General features: G+C 42.0%; 2 protein-coding genes and 2 pseudogenes across 3 annotated transcripts in view; 1 reads left to right on the top strand and 3 right to left on the bottom strand.

Moving 5' to 3' along the window:
• Positions 1–1,446, bottom strand: part of LOC111967690 (formin-like protein 1) — a 66,148-nt gene extending 64,702 nt beyond the window's left edge. For both annotated transcript variants that reach the window (XM_023992929.2, XM_070444846.1), the window contains exon 1: positions 596–1,446. In XM_023992929.2, coding sequence (XP_023848697.1) covers positions 596–754 — 159 coding nt within the window. In that variant the 5' untranslated portion in view covers positions 755–1,446. The remainder of the gene's footprint in view (positions 1–595) is intronic.
• Positions 1,447–5,043: 3,597 nt separating this feature from the next.
• On the bottom strand, positions 5,044–7,637 carry LOC111967021 (putative protein PTGES3L; annotated as a pseudogene).
• A 1,852-nt stretch (positions 7,638–9,489) lies between these two features.
• LOC111968216 (alanyl-tRNA editing protein Aarsd1-like) lies at positions 9,490–11,577 on the top strand (annotated as a pseudogene).
• Positions 11,578–15,553: 3,976 nt separating this feature from the next.
• Positions 15,554–19,590, bottom strand: LOC111967688 (glucose-6-phosphatase catalytic subunit 1). Its single transcript, XM_023992927.2, has 5 exons — positions 18,805–19,590; positions 18,434–18,543; positions 17,420–17,531; positions 16,876–16,991; positions 15,554–16,610 (listed from the first exon to the last, which is right to left on the bottom strand). Exons 1-5 carry the CDS (start codon positions 19,032–19,034, stop codon positions 16,102–16,104), a joined length of 1,077 nt encoding a protein of 358 aa, XP_023848695.1. The 5' UTR covers positions 19,035–19,590; the 3' UTR covers positions 15,554–16,101.
• Positions 19,591–19,674: the final 84 nt, after the last annotated feature.

Below are 19,674 nucleotides of genomic sequence, written 5' to 3'. Positions count from 1 at the left end.
TGAGGAACTGTCATCGAGTACAAGGAAATATTCGTGTTAGGAAGTGAATGGATGGGTTTTCTGTTTAAGATTACTACAGTGAAAGCCGTCTTTTAAAATGTGGCTTGCCTAACGTTTTAATACTACTGTAGATCAAACAAACAACTGAAGTTATAAAAGTGAAATTGTACAACTAATTGGGATTAGGGGATTCATGAATATCTTTGACCTAAAAACTTGGAGAAAAAAAAAAGCGTGTGTCACAGGCTCACAGTCCAGGTGGGGTAATATTTGTTTAATGCTTAACTTTTATACCTGATCCACTGCAAATATGGTTTAGAACTTCCTCTTTATCCATCCCCAACTGACCATACAATGAACTCAATACTACTGTAAACCAGATAATAAAGGACTTATTCTTTGTCCTTCCAGTCACATTATGTACCCTGCTCTTTGATAAGCCTGTCCTGGGGATGTGCACATTTTCAAAATGATCAGTGTTTTTTGTTTCTTTTGTATTTTGCTTGTTTCTGCATGGGAGTGTGTAAAATTGCATGCGTGCCCTCACAGGCTCCATATTCTGGGCCCTGTGTGTGTCATCAGCAATCAGACTCACCAGCACTGCATTGAAGTGCTCCTCTAACTCCTCCTCGGCAGGCATGGGGAGCCTGGGGCCTGCCGCCTGTTTCTGGGGGGCCCCTGAGCCTGGGGGGGCCGACACCATCTTCACCTCCTTCCCCGGTGGCACATCCATGCTCCCAGCGGCATTGCCCATGATTATCTATCCCAGATGCTCAGACCCAGGTACTCCACAGCTACTTCCACACAGTCGCAAACACCAGTAAACCCGCAGGAGTCCAGTCTGACTTCACAGTTAAGACAGCACTGGAACTCAAATGTTGTGGTGAACCAAACGTATTCTTCCACTACTTCTCCCGTTGAGATGAGGCTCTATGTGGCAACCATTGACAATTTCCTTAACCCCAGGGGAGCAGGCCAGCCCAAAGTATCATCTTCTCCAATGTTCCTGCTCCTTCGTCCTCTCAGACAGGGGAARTGGTGATGCAAAATGACTCAAAAGCAAACAACGAAAAAGTGTCAGACCTGCAAGCGAGGTCCCTGTGCGGCATGAACAACCCTCAAGAGATTGAGAGATGGAGAGAGAGAAATAGGGAGGYGACAGGAGAGTATGAGCGTGACACGGAGAAGACTCACATTCAAAAGGTCGAGCTCCTRGGTCGTCCTGTGAAGGAGAGGTGCAAAGACTCCTACTATGCAGAGAGTAGCCTAGTTCCTTAGTGACAGCAGTAGCTGGCCAAGAGAGCTGGGGGTCTTAAAGATAGGAGGTGGGGGCCACTCTCTTCTGACTGGTGTCCACACACGATGCTGGGGCTAACCGGTCTCCTGGCAGCCATATCGGAGGAGGAGAGAAGAGGACGAGGAGGCATAGGTCCACAGCCAACTTCTCTATCATCTGAAACAGGGACAGACAGAGAGGGGAGGCAACATCCCCATATGCAGCTCTCCAGAGAGAGGGAAGGAGTGGAGAGKGATGGTGTTTCCTGGGTCCTAGTGCCTTTCTAGGCCAGAATGAGGAAGAGATGGAGAGAAACCATCCTTCAATTGGATGACAAACAGTTCTTCAATGCAGATGTCTAACGGTGGATGCTACAAGTCCATCRTTGATTGTTTAACATTACCAAACGGTTACAGTCCTGTATAAACTTCTATTAAATTGCATATGACATTTTTTGTTTACGTGCGAGCTGAATAACATAGCAATAAGGGAATGTTCTGTCGYAGTAATAAATYGAAGCCTGCCTTGCCAGAGGTAGAGTGGRSGTRCGGCATAACTTYTGCAGCTTGTTGAACCATATCTAACGTGGATCAAAGCCTTATTCAAACTAGCTCGTTACATCATTGGAAATCTCATAATGCCCAAAGTCTACAAAAACAACCCCACGTTGAGAGGTGAACTTAAGCATGCTGCAAAACAGGATCAGGGATTTAATCAGACTCAAAAGTTCTATAGCAGTGACATAACTGTACTAGGCACTGCTCAGAGTAGGGCGTAGGGCAGCTAATAATCCAGGCATTTGGACCTGACTTACCAATATAGCGAATGGTGTTTTCCTGAAAGGTGTATTACCTGGAAGCAAGGCTTTAATAAGTAATGAGGGTTATGTTGATACCTGTAGGCCTTACCACACCGGGTCAGCACAGGAGATCTACATAAAACCAAGGCTATATAATGTAGTATTACACCCTAGTACCTGAGGAAACAATGATATTATGAATAGTAAGTTATAGAAGAATTTTGGGCAACAGGATGAATTATAAAAAATCAKTCCTTGTCAAGAGWTTTCAGACTGACATTAAAGTGCAAAACAGCCCATGTATTGTTACTTASTTATGAACAATACAACAATGTCTGGCTAATACCAATAAGCAATGGTGGTGTTATTAGCCCTTGATGGGTTGCGCTTGTATATGAAAAGGGCCATAAAAAAAAAAAACTTTAGCATTCACACCGTAAGGGTGCCACCTACTGGTATTGACAAGACACTACATTGTAATGGGATACATCGTCACATGATCAAACCARCCATAGAATGGTCATGTCAAAGACACGAGTGTTCTAATTGCACTCGTACTCTCTAAACATTTTCAAGTAGATAATTTAAACCGTTTACATCACGCTGCTACTTAACGGTCCTATATTTTCTTGCAATTACACTGACATCTGGGTCTGAAAATGTGACTGAGTTTCTGTTTTTGGACTGGACTGGACACCCCTCAGAGCCTGGTTCCTCTCTAGGTTTCTTCCTAGGTTCTGGCCTTTCTAGGGAGTTTTTCCTACCCACCGTGCTTCTACATCTGCATTGCTTGCTATTTGGGGTTTTAGGCTGGGTTTCTGTATAGCACTTTGTGACATCKGCTGACGTAAAAAGGTCTTTATAAATCAATTTGATTGATTGATTGAATGCTCTTCTGTAAATTATTTTCCTGTTTTTATTACATTTTTTGTTCGTTTTTTGTCAAATCGACAGAACACAAATTATAGAAGTTAGTATTTATTTATAAACTCAGCAAACAGGACCCTGTCTTTCAAAGATAATTCGTAAAAATCCAAATAACTTCACAGATCTTCATTGTAAAGGATTTAAACACTGTTTCCCATGCTTGTTCAATGATCCATAAACAAATGATGAACATGCACCTGTGTTAAAACACTAACAGCTTACAGATGGTAGGCAATTTAAGGTCACAGTTATGAAAACTTAGGACACTAAAGAGGCCTTTCTACTGACTCTGAAAAACACCAAACACTTGCGGGACAGGTACAGGATGGCAACAACAACTGCCCGAGTTACACCAGGAATGCACAATCCCTCCATCAGTGCTTTTATAAATGGAAGCTTTTATTCTCATCAAGGATTAGCATTTACATAAACCAGAAATATTTTGAAGACGTGACTAATGCTGCCAACATAACTTGTCAGACAAGCTGCATTGACAACCTGTGGGATCCCACAAGTAGACAAAGTTGAAGGTTTTCAGTTATAGCGTTACAGGGTGAAATTCAGCATATGGCTTGCATTTCAATTTAGATGATTAAGTCAATCACTGCAATAACTGTTTGTGCATGTATTTAATTGAAGTAGGTTTATACTTCTGTGGCTGTTAAATAGACGCCGAACCAAAAATATGAACACAACATGCAACAATTTCAAAGATATTATTGAGTTACAGTTCATATAAGGAAAATGAGTCAATTGAAATAAATTCATTAGGCCTAATCTATGGATTTCACATGATATGCATCTGATGGTCACAGACACCTTAAAAAAAAGGTAAGGGCGTGGATCAGAAAACCAGTCAGTATCTGGTGAGACCACCATTTGCCTCACGTAGTGCTCCATGTTTCCTTCGCATGGAGTTGATCAAGGTTGTTGATTGTGGTCTGTGGAATGTTGTCCCACTCTTCTTCAATGGCTGTGCAAAGTTACTGGACGTTGGAGGGAACTGGAACACGCTTTCGTACACGTCGATCCAAAGTATCCCAAACACGCTCAATGGGCGACAGGTCTGGTGAGTATGTAGGCCATGGAAGAACTGGGACATTTTCAGGAATTGTGTACAGTTCCTTGCAACATGGGGCCATGCATTATCATGCTGAAACACGAGGTGACGGCCGTGGAAGAATGGCACGACAATGGGCATCAGGATCTCATCACAGTATCTCTGTGCATTCAAATGGCCATCGATAAAATGCAATTGTGTTCATACCATAACCCCACCGCCACCATGGGCCACTCTGTTCACAACGTTGACATCAGCAAACCGCTCGCAAACACGACGCCATACACGCTGTCTGCCATCTGCCCGGTGCAGTTGAAACCACGATTCATCCGTGAAGAGCACACTTCTTTAGCGTGCCAGTGACCATCAAATGGTGAACATTTGCCCACTGAAGTCGATTACGACACCGAACAGCAGTCAAGTCAAGACCCTGGTGAGGACGACGAGCACGCAGATGAGCTTCCCTGAGACGGTTTCTGACAGTTGGTGCAGAAATTCTTCTGTTGTGCTAACCCACAGTTTCATCAGCTGTCCGGATGTGTTGTCTCAGACCATCCCGCATGTGTGGGCTGACGTGGTTACACGTGGTCTGCAGTTGTGAGGCCGGTTGGATGTACTGCCAAATTCTCTAAAACGACATTGGAGGTGGCTTATGGTAGAAAAATTAACATGAGATTCTCTGGAAACAGCTCTGGTGGATATTCCTGCAGTCAGCATGTCAATTGCAAGCTCCCTCAAAACTTGAGAAATCTGTGGTATAGTGTTGTGTGACACAACTGCACACTTTAGAGTTGCCTTTTATTGTCCCCAGAACAAGGTGCACCTGTGTAATGATCATGCTGTTTAATCAGCTTCTTGATATGCCACACATGTGAGGTGGATGGATTACCTTGGTAAAGGAGAAATGCTCACTAACAGGGATTTAAACAAATTTGTGCACAACATTTGAGAGAAATTTGCTTTTTCTGTGTATGGAACATTTCTGTGATCTTTCATTTCAGCTCATGAAACATGGTCCCAACATTTTACATGTTGCGTTTATATTTTTTATTCAGTATATTTAAGAGGTTACATATCAGAAAAGTAGAAACAAGACTTCAGTTGATTTAATAAAGAACGTTCAATAGATAGTACTGCAAATTACACAGACAACAGTACCAGGAAAAATACCTAGCAATTCAATATATTAATTCACATCGCATTCACAGCAAACATCAATAAATACACAAATCCATCAACATGACATGATCTTTGATGAATCTTTATCAGCGATTTTCAATGCACATCAAGCTATCCAATGCAGAGGAAAGCTCTCTTCAGAAAASTATTCAATCACTCTGTGGAGAGAGAAAACAACTCATTTGATAAACTTCATCACTTGCTTTACTTGCTGACAARTCAGGGGTAATATGTCTCTAATGATTGTTGTGAAATGTGAATTGGAGGTGGAGGTGGATTCTTGCTGTACTAACCAGATCATCAAGATCATCCATCGCAGGTGGCCCTCCTTTCTTGTTCCCCATATCCTGAATCATCTAAAATGGAAAACCAKTCATTAAAGCCACACTGATGTGCAAACCTTCAAACATAGACATAGACTAAGCCCATTTGGCAGTTACACGTACGTCAAAGTATTGCTCGTACTCCGCCATTCCCTCGTCCTCTTCATTCTCCCAGTCTTTCCAGTTATCAAAGTCTACAGCCATCCAATGTGGCTACAAGGGACAGAATAATGTTGGGAGAGAGAGCATGTTGATACGCATATTGTCAGTTAGAAGGTAGTYTGCAATATGTGTAGCATGGTGACTTTCTGCTTTCAGTAGTCAACAATAACAACCTTTGAATCAACCGAGTCTATTGGCTCTTTCCAGTGTGAGCATGCCCCAAGGGAGGGCACAAATCGTCTCCGTCGCTCCGCTGTTCACGACGACGTCATATTGCGGAGTCTACCTCCAACACACGAAGCATTAGTCTACCCTTACACTGCTTTTGGCTCGTCTAAGTGGAAGATCAAATGTTCCAGTACCTTGAGATCGGCATCTTTCTGAAGACGAGGCCATGCGACATTTTCTTTAGCCTTCCTAATCAAGGTGTGGATACTGCGGTCATAGACTTTCACTTGGGAGTCCTGTTGGATAAATATACAAAGCGTACTTTTAGCATGATGTACTGCAGTATCCATAATGCTCTGTTAATAACTTGGATCCATTTTTTTTTAATACATTACCGTGCTGAACATTGAAGCATGCTGCATATTTATAAATCTTTACAACTGTTATCTCTGTTAATTGTGAGAATCAAATKAACTTTGATATGACAGAGAAATGTGAATACTTACAAATTTGATGACTCTGTCATAGAAACAAATGTGATTGTAGATGCTGTTGTCATCAACATCTTTACAACTGTCATGGACACAAATCCAGAGACAAACAATGTTATTAAGCGTAGGTTATAATGATATATAATGTTATTTGGCAATAACAACATATCCTATTCGTCAGAGCAGTCATTATAGAGTGGTAACACAGGCCTTCTTAATATATCAATGCACATTAGAATAGTTGCCCAACCCTCCCCCACAAACACACACAAATGCTCTCTCTCTCTCTCTCTCTGTTCTCTCTCTCTTTCGCCTCTGCTCTCTCTCTGTCTCTCTCTCCTGTCTCTCTCGCTTCTCTCTCTCTCTCTCTCTCTCTCTCTCGTCTCTCTCCTCTCTCTCTCTCGTCTCTCCTCTGTCTCTCTCTCTCTCTCTCTCTCTCTCTCTCTCTCTCTCTTCTCTCTCTCTCTCTCTCTCTCTCTCTTCTCTCTTCTCCTCTCTCTCTCTCTCTCTCTCTCTCTCTTTCTCTCTCCTCTCTCTCAATTCAATTCAATTCAAGGGGCTTTATTTGCATGGGAAACAGTGTGTAACATTGCAAAGCAAGCTGAGGTAGATATATTACAAAAGTGAAATAAACAATACAAATTAACAGTAAACATACACATACAAAGTTTCAAAACAATAAGCATTACAAATGTTATATTATATATATACTCCTCTCTCTCTCTCTCTCTCTCTCTCATTAATATGTGAATTATAATTAATGGACATTTTTGTAAGAAAAATCAAGTCTGAAATTTGCTAGATCATGCACACCTCAGTTACCAATGAATCAAACTCACCTTAAAACTATAAAGGTATCCTGAATATCAACCTCAACATCCTTGGGTTTTGCACCATGAAATTAATGATGACATATTTTTTCCGGTCATACCATAGAGCCTGTGCTCCTTGACTATTGTTAGAAGCAGAGAAAATAATGAACATATTGTTATATTGCATTGTAGATGTAATCTGTCAAATGAGAAAAAGGCTTCACAGCAATACAGTACATACCAGTCCTCTGGCCTGGGAAGGTTTTTCGGTAACATAGCCATCTGTTGGTTCTTTGTTGATTCTAGGGAGATAATACGCTCTTGGACATTTATAGTTATTTTGTGGTTGACTGACAGAGCAAGTAGCCTACTCAGAATAGTTTGCAGCCTATTTGTTAGGCCCTGCACTATTTTTAGATCAGATGTTATCAGCTGCTCGAGCTACATATCTCTTCCCCCTTTCTCTATAGGCTGTAGTGGAAGTCTCTGGAAAGAAGGGCATTTTCAGTTTTCACTCTAGGCCACCCCACCTTCTGTGAACTCATCTCCATTGCTTGCTGTTTGGGGTTTTAGACTGGGTTTCTGTTACAGCACTTTGTGACATCTGCTGATGTAAACAGGGGCTTTATAAATACATGTGATTGTTTGATGGGGAGGGAGATGAAAAGCTTGCAGGAAGAAAGACAGAAACTGAAAGCTGCTTCATTTCTTTCTTTTTTCAATCTTTTATTTTTGTTAACAATACAAAACATATACATACAAACGACATCGCACAAACATCAACTACATCACCCCTGCCCAGGCCCACCATGCTCACACACACATCTCCGACGCCTGCATCACCCCCCCCCCCCCCCCCCCCCACCACGTATGGCCCACAAACTGCACCATTTTATTTCTGTGATATTTTACTTTTTGTAGAATAAGTTACATTTTCTTCCATATAGTGTTCTCAACTATGAAGTAGGTTTAATGTTCTTAGCTTTATCCTTTGAAAATGGACACRTGAAAAGATTCTGGGGATGAACATGTGCATCTTCAATATGTACCCCAATATGTTCCTCTTTAGTGTATTTAACTATATGTAGCAAGTTAAAGCCTTGGGTGGCGAGTTGATACAATTCCAAGTCTGGAAGGTTAAAACCACCCTCAGACTTAGGAAGATGTAAAACGTTCCTTTTTTTTCTATGAGTTTTATTTGTCCATATAAAGTCTTATGACTGAGTATACCTTTTWAAATGATTTATTTGGTGGAGTAGTTGGTATTACTGAGAATAGGCATAACAACTTTCGGAGCCATGCCATTCTGAAGAGGTCTACTCTACCTGTYAGATTTATGGTAAGATTGTTCCATTTAATTAGGTCTGCTTTCATTTTGTTGAGTAATGGGATAAAGTTCTCTTTATATATTTGTTTGTTGTCACTTATTAAGCATCCTAAGTATTTGGTATTTTTTGTGGTCCACTTAAAGGATTGTTGTAGATCGTGAGTTGTTCTTTTTCGACGTTTATCTGTATCTGTATTCGACGCACATCTGTATCCTTTTCTTTGAAGATTATTACTGGTTTGGCATGTTTTGTGAGCGCTGTGAGATGTTTACCAGGTTTATTTGCCATTAACTAGTATGCTTTATTTGAGTTTAACCTGTAGTTGTTGGCTATCTTCWAAAGTAAAATATCATATTCCTGCTATAACCCATTCTCGCTTGAAAAGTATTKTCAGAGGCTTTTATTTAGAAGGCAGAAGCTGAAATCGGAAATACTAGCTACTGTTGCTTTTGTTTCTTTGCTGCAAAAAGAACGCAGAAAGTTCTGGCTATTGAGCTACTGCATAGACCAGTTAGTTTAGTAAACTCATCCATATTACAGGGATCTAAAATAGAGCTACTGAGTGTACCTTGGATTTATGACATTATACTTMTTTAAAAAGGTGCAWTACGCAGAAATYGCTCCACCATTTCCATGTTCCTAATTTCTAATAGTTCGCTTAATTTCAGTTTATGTGACAAAACAAGCAAGTATAGTGTAGAGAATCATTGTACCGTCTAARCTGCGGTGAAATATATTTWCCATAACAAAAAATATTGTATTTTCAGCTGTTTAAAGCTTGTGTACAAAACCGAAAGTAAAAATGCTGAAATTATACTTAAGCGCAGGAAGAATAGAAAGTGCACATAGCACAGATCTACCACTGCTTAGACTTGCTTTCAATGAGAATGGCAGATCTATGACTGACACTTCTATGTCAATTTAGCCGGGTTGCCCAAAAAAGTTACATATTGCAGCTTTAAATATGGCGTTTCAGTGTCAAAAAAAGGACTTTTACATGTAAGAGGTTTGAGAGAGAGTAACATAATATTTGTTTGTCTTGTGCTTTTTTAAGACTTAGCTGGCACAGTCAGGAGYTTGCTAGCTGAAAAGGTGCTAGCTGAAAAGTAACAAGCCAACATTAGCCTACAGTTAGCATGAGCTAGCTAGCTAGCTAACRTTCTTACAGTAACTTGTCCTCTTTTTGTGTGTAGCCTACTTTAGTTAGCTAGCTAGTTGTTGACAGGCAGAGTGAGAAATTTCTTACACAATGTCTAGTCTTCCAATGCCATGAAGAAATGTCAATCAAAAAGCACGTTAGCCACACAATAAATCTAGCTAGCTAGCCAGACCTAACAGACATGTGTCTAGTTGTGTTTAACGTCCCAACGCACGTGCTCATCCAATGACATTTTGTGAGTAGTGACTGCACATTGAAATTAAGAATATGTCTGATTTTTCATTGACAACTTTATGCATGCAGTAGCCTAATCGCAGTTAGATGTGTGCATTTGGGCGAGAGTCCTTGGCATAAATTAGGTGTTTTCAACTGACCATCATCATAATTTTGATGTCTTTCTCTCTGCAGTTTGTCACCTCAGTGGTGGCCTGCTCACCTGGTGAACTGAAAGAAGAAATCAGTTGGAAGAAAGAAACAGTTCAAGGCTTCAATGTCAAGCTCCAACACACCATATTGTTTCCTGAGGGAGGTGGTCCGGTAAATACAGGAAGGCCAGAATGCATCAACTCTATCATCTTTGAAGTCACTGAACTACCTCTCTCTTTCTGGTGAGATAAGGATGGGGCCATTGTTGAGGTGGGCTGGAAGTGGTAGGACACAGGCTAACACCAAGTATCTTCCATCACCAGCCAGATGACCACGGGCTGATTGGGGATGTGCCGGTGCTGCAGGTGACATGGCAGGGGGCTGAGGCTTTGCACTTTGTGGGTTCAGCCCTAAAGGTGGGCCAGGAGGTGCAACTGAAGGTGGACTGGGAGCGGATGTTTGACCACATGCAGCAACACTTAGGTATGATCAGGGACAGGCTTACCTTATGTGTAGTGCAGAACCATGCAATTCAGCTTCTCAGAAACCATTACATGTTGGCAGGGGTGCAACTTTCACTGGGGATGGGGGGGACATGTTCCCCCACATTTTGAAATGGCATTTTTGCCAGTTTTATCAATGGAGTTTTATCAATGGAAGTTTTATCAATGGAATGTGATACAAAACGAGGCAACTATGTGCTTTAGGGCCATGCGGACGCCTCCGAGCAGTATGGTAGGCTGTTTGGAGTGTTTATCTGACAGAACATAAGAATTATATCTCCCCCACTTCTAAAACCAAAGTTGCGCCCCTGCGTTTTGCTATTTATGCAATATGATTAAGCGGTGCATTCAKGTGCAACTTTTTTAAGTGTACTTGAAGGTACAGTTGCATAAATACTGCCTTATTTTTACTTGGTCCTTAGGCCAACATCTAATCACAGCTATTGCAGATTCCATGTTTGTGTACAAGACCACATCCTCGTAAGCATGCAGAAAGCACATTGATTTCAGTGCCTGCACTTGTACACTAAAGTAATGCATTGGTTGACCACTAAATTAAGGGACCATTTCTGCACCGATCTTTCTCTTCCATTGGCATGTTACAGGGAGATAGGGCRTCAGCGCAGCACCATAGAGCTGGATACCACATGAAGCCGGCCTCAGATGGAGRCCCTGGAGGCAGCAGTCAGTGAGAAGATTCGTGCTCATGTCCCCATCACTATTCAGGTCCTCTGCTCAGACGACCCTGCATTGGAAAAAGTGGGCATCGTGCATATAGTGTAAACACTCAAACATGCACCAGAGAAAAGATTATCAGTTTAATACAAGTCACTACTCTGCCGCATTATTTCTCYATATTTCACGTCACTTGCCAAAGCTTTCCTTGTGATGTATTAACCCATGATCTGTGTATAGGGAATACTGTACATTTAAACTCGTCATGTTGTATATCTACCAGGTGAGGAGTCGTGGTCTCCTGGACAACGCAGCAGGGCCTATCCCACCTCCTCTCCTACTTTGCTGATGGATTTAATATGCAATACGATATAGCTCACTTCTTATGTTTTTATGTGGCTTTATGGATGCAATTGTCACACCCTGGTCTGTTTCACCTGTCTTTGTGATTGTCTCCACCCCCCTCCAGGTGTCGTCCATCTTCCCCATTATCCCCTGTGTATTTATACCTGTGTTCTCTGTTTGTCTGTTGCTAGTTCATCTTGTTTGCCTAGTCAACCAGCGTTTTTGTGTCAGCTCATGCTTTTCCACAGTCTCTCTTTTCTCGTCCTCCTGGTTTTTGAACCTTGCCTGTCCCGACCCTGTACCCGCCCGCCTGACCACTCTGCCTGCCCCTGAACCTGAGCCTGCCTGCCGTCCTGTACCTTTCCCCCACCTCTGCCTGACCTGACCCTGAGCCTGCCTGCCGTCCTGTACCTTTCCCCCACCTCTGCCTGACCTGACCCTGAGCCTGCCTGCCGTCCTATACCTTTGCCCCTGTTGCTGCAATAAACATTGTTACTTTGGCACGGTCTGCATCTGGGTCTTACCTTGATATCTGATAGCAATGCTTCTCTCACTTTTGACAGATTGAATCTGATGCGGTGATTCAATCGGTCAAAAGTGAGAGTAGCATTGCATGAACTACTAAGCTATAAATGATGTATAGAAATTATAGGGATTTTTAAATACTATACATGTGTTAAGAAATAAAGTCTCAAACATTTGATTTGACTGTGTTTGACAGAACAGGATGATCATGTGGATGCAGTGGACAAGATCCAGAAGACTGAAGGCGCTACTGGAGATAAGCTACTGAAGGTAAGCTACTGAAGGTAAGCTACTGAAAACCTCCTGTTACTCTGAAGTTCCCTTGTTCTGCCTTCAAATGAATCATTGACCAAACTGTTTCCATTTGACTGAGTAACCTGGGCCTACTGAGAGACATGGCCGTGCTAATAGCCTTGAACTTCAAAAGCAACCCAGAAAGAGTCAACTTCTTCACCTTACACAAATGAGGGTCTCTCCACACATACTCCTTTTTTTTCAGATGGATAGATGATATGACTGTGTTGGTATTCTGTCATTAAAAACGTATCAGTTTATTAAAATAGTAAAGATAATGTTCMATTTTCTCCCAATTTAGGAAAGAAGGTGACAACAAGTTCATGAGCATCATAGCCAATGAAATAGGCACTGAGGTTTCAGTGTCTAATCTTCTTTACTGAAAGGCATCTAAGATATAATAAGTAGCATTAAAAACTGGGTGGTCCGAGCCCTGAATGCTGATTGGCTGAAAGCTGTGGTATATCAGACCGTATACCACAGGTATGACAAAACATGKATTTTTACTGCTCTAATTACAGTTTATAATAGCAATAAGGCTCCTTGGGGGTTTGTGAKATATGGCCAATAACCACGGCTAAGGACCGTGTCCAGACACTCCGCGTAGCGTCGYGCGTAAGAACCGCCTTTAGTCATAGTATATTGGCCATATACCACTCCCCCTCGGGCCTTACTGCTTAACTGTACCATGACGGATTAAATTGAAAATTGAGTTGTTCTGTTGTATTATGAATACCTAATAAACCCTCCTGTTTATTTGTCTTATAAGAGACAATAGTGTTCCTGACTGTTGGAGAGGAGAAGGGACCAGGGCTGTTCCTGTGTGAAAGCGTCTGAACTGAGACCACAGTAAGAACTGCATTGGGAAATCTATGATTGGCCCCTGTTCAGGAACTTGGATGTTTTGAGTTTTGACATATGGAAAAAGTGGGTTCTTGCAGTGAATTAGTCACCAAGCCAAAAAATAGRCTATGGAGGAATTGCTTGTCAGTATTTCAAAACAGATTTCAAACTCAAACAAATACTTTATCTGAAATTTGTAACAACTTGGTACTGTATCTGTGTCTGTATTGCAGAATGCTGGAGATGCTCCAAGGCAAAGGGGCTGGGAAGAACGGACACTTCAATGGCAAAGTCAACAGCATGTCACGCTGAAGGGAGGTGGAGGCCCTACTACAGGAACACTACAAGAGTGAGCTGTAATAGCTGACTGGAGTGTCTGAATCCCCCCCCCCCAGAAACACCAACCTGGTCTCAGAGCATTTCATATACATATTCTGTATGTAAATCCAAGACACTCCATTTAGTATGATATGTTACATTTCGTATGGTATGTATTCATTTGTGATTGACGTGTCACCGATGACAATTTGCATTATATGTTAAGAATTTGCAAAACGTACAATATGTTACGAATTTGCCAAAAGTACTTTATGTTACAAATTTGCCAAATGTATGATATGTTACAAATTCTAGCTAGGTGGCTAACATAGCTAGCTGGTTAACGTTTGTTAGGCTATGGGGTTAGGGTTAGGGGTCAAGGTTAGGGTTAAGTTTAGGAGTTAGGTTAAAGGGTTGAGGTTAGGGTTAGGATTAGGGGATGGTAAATGGGTTAAGATTAGGGTTAGGTCCAGGGGAAGGGTTAGCTAACATGCTAAGTAGCTGCAAAGTAGCTAAAAAGTAGTCAATGCTAAAGTTGTCAATGATGAGATTCAAACTCACAGTCTTTAGGTTGCTAGACGTTCGCGCTATATGGCTACTCATCCACCCCAACCAACCACCCTACTTTTATTTTTGCCTTAAGTAACCCTCGGTCTTATGAAACTATACTAAAGAGCTCAGTGACTTTCAACGTGGCACCGTCATAGGATGCCACCATTCCAACAAGTCAGTTTGTCAAATTTCTGCCCTCCTAGAGCTKCCCYGGTCAACTGTAAGTGCTGTTATTGTGAAGTGGAAACGACTAGGAGCAACAACGACTCAGCTGCAAAGTGGTAGGCTACAGAAGCTAACAGAATKGGACTGCCAAGTGCTGAAGCCTAAAAATCATCTGTCCTCGTTTGCAAAACTCACTACCGAGTTCCAAACTGCCYCTGGAAGCAATGTCAGCATAATAACTGTTTGTCGGGAGCTTCATGAAATGGGTTTCCATGGCCGAGCAGCTGCACACAAGCCTAAGATCACCATCCTCAATGCCAAGCATCGGCGGGAGTGGTGTAAAGCTTGCCTCCATTGGATTCTGGAGCATTGGAAATGCGTTCTCTGGCAGTCTGACGGATGAATCTGGGTTTGGCGGATGCCAGCAGGACTCTACTTTCCCCAATGCATAGTGCCAACTGTAAAGTTTGGTGGAGGATGAATAATGGTTTGGGTTAGGCCCTTCAGTTACAGTGAAGGGAAATCTTAATGCCACAGCATACAATGACATTCTATGCGATTCTGTGCTTCCAACTTTGTGGCAACAGTTTGGGAAAGGCCCTTTCTTAATTCAGCATGACAAGTCTCCCGTGCACAAAGCGAGGTCCTTACAGAAATGGTTTGTCGGGATCGGTGTGGAAGAACTTGACTGGCCTGCACAGAGCCCTGACCTCAACACCTTTGGGATGAATTGAAATGTCGAATGCAAGCCAGTGTATTTAATGAAATAAGTTTGGACATTCTTTTTTATTGTGTCTRCTTTGAGGCTAGCAAATACATAACCAAATGCATAACAAAAAGCAGGCCAGACTCTATCGATTAAAAACCCGGCAGTCAAATATTGATGGTTCAGCCAAGGCYGTCAGTTCTAAGTACTTGCAGGGAGTGAAGGTTGTGTGACGTGTGGACCTATGTCATCAGTGATTATCAGTGAGCATGAGGCCAAAGGCCAGGGCTCCATATAGGGTTGATGACCACTGGTTTGGCTCTGTTTATATGTACTGTACAAATAGTTTTTTTTATTTTATTTTTTACAATGTGTACTTGTTCTGTAGACGCATGGCACTGATAGTGTGATGAATTTAGTTTTACCACTGCTGCAGTTTCAAAGTGTTGTGSACTTGCTGATAGTTTATCAGTAACATGTAATTAATGATAGGAAACATTTAAACTGAATGTAGAATCATGTGTCTGAACCAATCCCTAAATATATATGCATAGTAGTGTTAGCACATAGTCAGTGATATATTTGAAAGATTTTTATTATAAATATCTGACAGAATTTCTAAAAATATATTAAACAGGAAAAATACAGTTACAAAACAAATATTAACAAAGTTATTCATGTATAACATATTCTTAGAACACACTTTAAAGCAGGCCACTAAAGTCCCTGAGAGAGCTTTTGGGCTAATTTTCTCCTGGATTTGATTCGGCTTTATCTCGTTTCAAAACGGGAACATTAACTTGCTGGACTCCTGAGTTCGCACTGAACTACTTATAAATTATCCGTTTTGATTCAATCACACCACTGTGTCTAAAGTGCCACTGAGTAATTCACTGGATAATCCTTTCATTTTAGTGTTCACACTGTGTGTAGATAAGAATATAAGACCTTTACAGTGAGTGACTGGATAAAAGTAGGGTAGACAAAGACCACAATGGCTTGTTGATCGCTTGGGCAGTTTGGGAAGAAAGTCAATGCATAGAATGATTAAGGATTACAGCACGGTTCAATTCTGGAGTCATATCTGAATACACAAGTCTATGTGCATGCCGGCCGCCGCCGACCTCACAAATGCTTCTTGCTCTGTACGCCGCTCAGAGCTCCAGACACGCAGTAGGGGATGATGCTGACGGTGGCCAGGGGGACAGTGGCGCTTTTACAGAAAGACAGCAGGTAGAAGACGGCGGCAGTGTGCGTGGGGGGCTTGAACGAGTCAAAGAGGTGCAGCAGGAGCAGCGAGGTGACGATACATCCTGTCCTAAAGAGGGTGGAGCTGCTGCTGTTCTTGCTCTCGGTGTAGAGGGGCGAGTGTAGGCCCAGGCCCAGGCCAAACAGGGTGCCCATGTTACGCAGGAGGCTGGCGAAGGGAGTGGAGTCCATGTGGACCCACTCGGCTCTCACACACCACTTCTGGGCTTTCTCCAGGGTCCACAGCAGGTCCACGCCTAGAGCCTTCAGCAGCACGTAGAAGCCCACAGCGAAGGAGAGCAGAAAAAGGGTGGTGTAGAAGTACTTCTTCAGACTGGCTCCGTAGATCCACTGGGTTCTGTTGAAGGCCTCGGCCACAACCATACCTGGAAATCAAATAGAAAACGTAATATTAGCATCAGGTGGTCCCGTGTGGCTCAGTTGGTAGAGCATGGCGCTTGCAACGCCAGGGTTGTGGGTTCATTCCCCACGGGGGGACCAGGATGAATATGTATGAACTTCCCAATTTGTAAGTCGCTCTGGATAAGAGCGTCTGCTAAATGACTTAAATGTTAAATGTAACAATCTGCACATTTTGTGCCATATTTGTGAGGGTTGTTATAAGGGCTGGTATAAGGGCTTCAAACTGACCTGTGATTACTCCACAGATGACTTGATGGGGGAAGTGGGCAGCAATGAAGACTCTGGAGAGACAGACACAGACCTGGACCGCCCAGAAGAACGCCCACAGAGTGCCCCGTAGATACCTACGGGCAGCCAGACAAGGGGAGAGGGAGAGGAACCATCAGCAAATGCATCTTTAGGCGTTTTGAAATCTGTCTGGCTGCTAAGAGACTATAAGAAACCTTGAATACCAGTAAATGTGCAAATAAATGATATTCACAGCAGGGGAATTTGTTTTTCCTGTGTCACTACAGGTGAATAGGCTTCTACTGATACATGTAATCATTTTAATCGACTGTCGCTTCCTTTGATTTTACAAYAAAACCACTCGAACGGAATCTTTTGCACATCCCCTTCCCTTCGACTAACTGAAGTTAGTTTTCGGGGTAAATCATCAACAACAGTGCTGCACAGACAAGTAGGATAAAACTGACAARCACTGAACGAAAAATGGCAAACAAGAACAAGATCATTGAGGACAAGAGGACGGGTCGAATGTTCTGGAACTTACAGGCCCGTAGAGGAAGATCTCGTCTTATTCTTGGTCAGCGTGATGGCTAGAATGGAGGTGACCAGTGTGTAGTAGACTCCTGCAGCTCCCATAGCGTGGCCAGAGGGACTGCCTACCAGGCAAGCAGACAGAAAGGCATACTTCAGTCAATGGCCATGGCACTTAATTCAAGTAAAATTAAAATCTAACACAATACTGTACAATATCGTAAACCATGAATATTATCAACATCCTTACTTATAAAACGTTGGCTATTTTCACTGAATCATAGCATATCACTCCCATAAACATTTATTTCGACAGTGAAGCGAAAACTTTTAATTTGGCTCTATACTCCAGCATTTTGGATGTTAGATCAAATGCTTTGAGGCAAATGTTGCCTCATATGAGCAATACATTATTTACCATTCATTTCTATTGGGCACAACATAATCTAAAACACAACCAAAAACTGCAAATGCATCCAAAGAAATTGCAGTCACAAGCTTGATGTAGTCATGGTGAGCTAGAAATACGGAACCAAATAGAAAACTTTTGATTACAAACTTGTTGGATGCATTTGCAGTTTGTTTTGGTTGCGTTTCGGATTGTGTTGTGCCCAATAGAAATGAATGGTAAGTAATGTATTGTGTCATTTTGGATAAAAAATTTTGTGAAGGGTTTTCAATAAAGTGGTTTCATTTCTAAATGCTAAAACAGCTATGTATGAAAACACTCTCACAGTGAATTTGTCCAAATACTTATGACACTTTCAAATGGGGGAGGACTAGATACATAAAGTGCTTTCATTTCTAAATGGTAAAACAGATATGTATGAAAATACCCTCAAATAAAAGGTGACATTCTGTACTGTCACCCCATAGGAAAAATCTGATCTCAAATCCAAAATGCTGGAGTATAAAGCCAAATTAAAAGTTTTAGCTTCACTTTCCAAGTAAATACGTAGGGGAGTGTACATTTCATGTCATAAGGCACTACGGTAAAAGTATATGGAAGTAAAGTGATGCTTCTTACCTGGGCCAGTTTCACAGGTCATGGGGTACTGTTCAATGTGAGGTGCAGTGGTATTGCTGTAGTAAGGTGTTTCATGGACCCACCAATACGGCCTCTCGCCAAACAGAATCCTTAGGAAGGAAAGCACAAGCCACTTAGAATTAAGATGAATGTGGGGAATTTCAGTCTCAGTTGCATTTTATTTGAATTCAATTGACAGGGACTGTGCACATTTATCGACATGTCAATGTGCCAGATGTAGCCGAAGGGACACATTTGATCAAGTTCTGAATTGGTATCCCAGTAACGGTTTATTTGAAGGGTACCTATATAATGACTTCATAACACATGCATAAACCACACATGACACATTCATAAGCAGTACGACTCACCACTTGAAGACCAGGTTGAGCCAGTCGCCGATCACTGCCACCCAAATGAGCTTGATGCCCACTGACTCCCGCAGGTGGAACCAGAGAGGGAAGAAGATGAAGAAGGTGTTCCGGAGGTCAGCAGCCCAGGACACCCACAGGAACAAACCCTGGGCGTCCTTGTAGTTGGTCTGAAGGTAATTAGTGGTGCTCACCCCATAGCCCTGCATGGCATCCATGACTGCCTCCATTTTCAAACTGTCCCTAGTGAATTGTCAGTCTAGGAAGCCAATGTGAGATGTGATGGGGTATGAGAGCACTGTATGCATGAGTCTGCCCTGTTGTTTTTATACCAGAGGGACCCACCACCCAAAGGCATGTACAGCCTGATCTTTGGACCTTGCACGTGTAATAAAACACAGCGGGGCAGGGGTGTTTGGGAGGGTTGTACTAAGGATAGAGACCATTCAAATAAGTACAAAGGACAGGTAAAAACAATAGTCAATCAGTGTCTCTGTGTCTCTCACCCTGAAATGGAGCCAAAAATACTTCATTTATGATTGACCGGTGGAATTCAAATTAAAACCCAACAAATAGCCTACACAATACAATTTGTGGCAAAACAAGCCAAGCAAGGGGATGCGTGGACAACGGCATTGCATTCGCTTTTCTCTATTGAAATGAAAACCCAATGTTTTACTACACTACAGTCTGCTTTATCTGTAATACAGTAAGATGTCCTTGTAAGACCATGAAATGGATAAGATAGGGACTAAAAGAGTCACACAAATGCACAGACTTCACTAAGCCCACTTTTTGGCCAGTTTTAAACAACACATTTWAAAAAATAAGAAATAAAAAAACATTTGAATTATAAAAAGCCAAATATAT

Source organism: Salvelinus sp. IW2-2015, linkage group LG8 (genome assembly GCF_002910315.2).
Source record: "Salvelinus sp. IW2-2015 linkage group LG8, ASM291031v2, whole genome shotgun sequence".
Classification (NCBI taxonomy): Eukaryota; Metazoa; Chordata; class Actinopteri; order Salmoniformes; family Salmonidae; genus Salvelinus; species Salvelinus sp. IW2-2015.
This window is presented reverse-complemented; position numbering and strand designations above follow the sequence as displayed.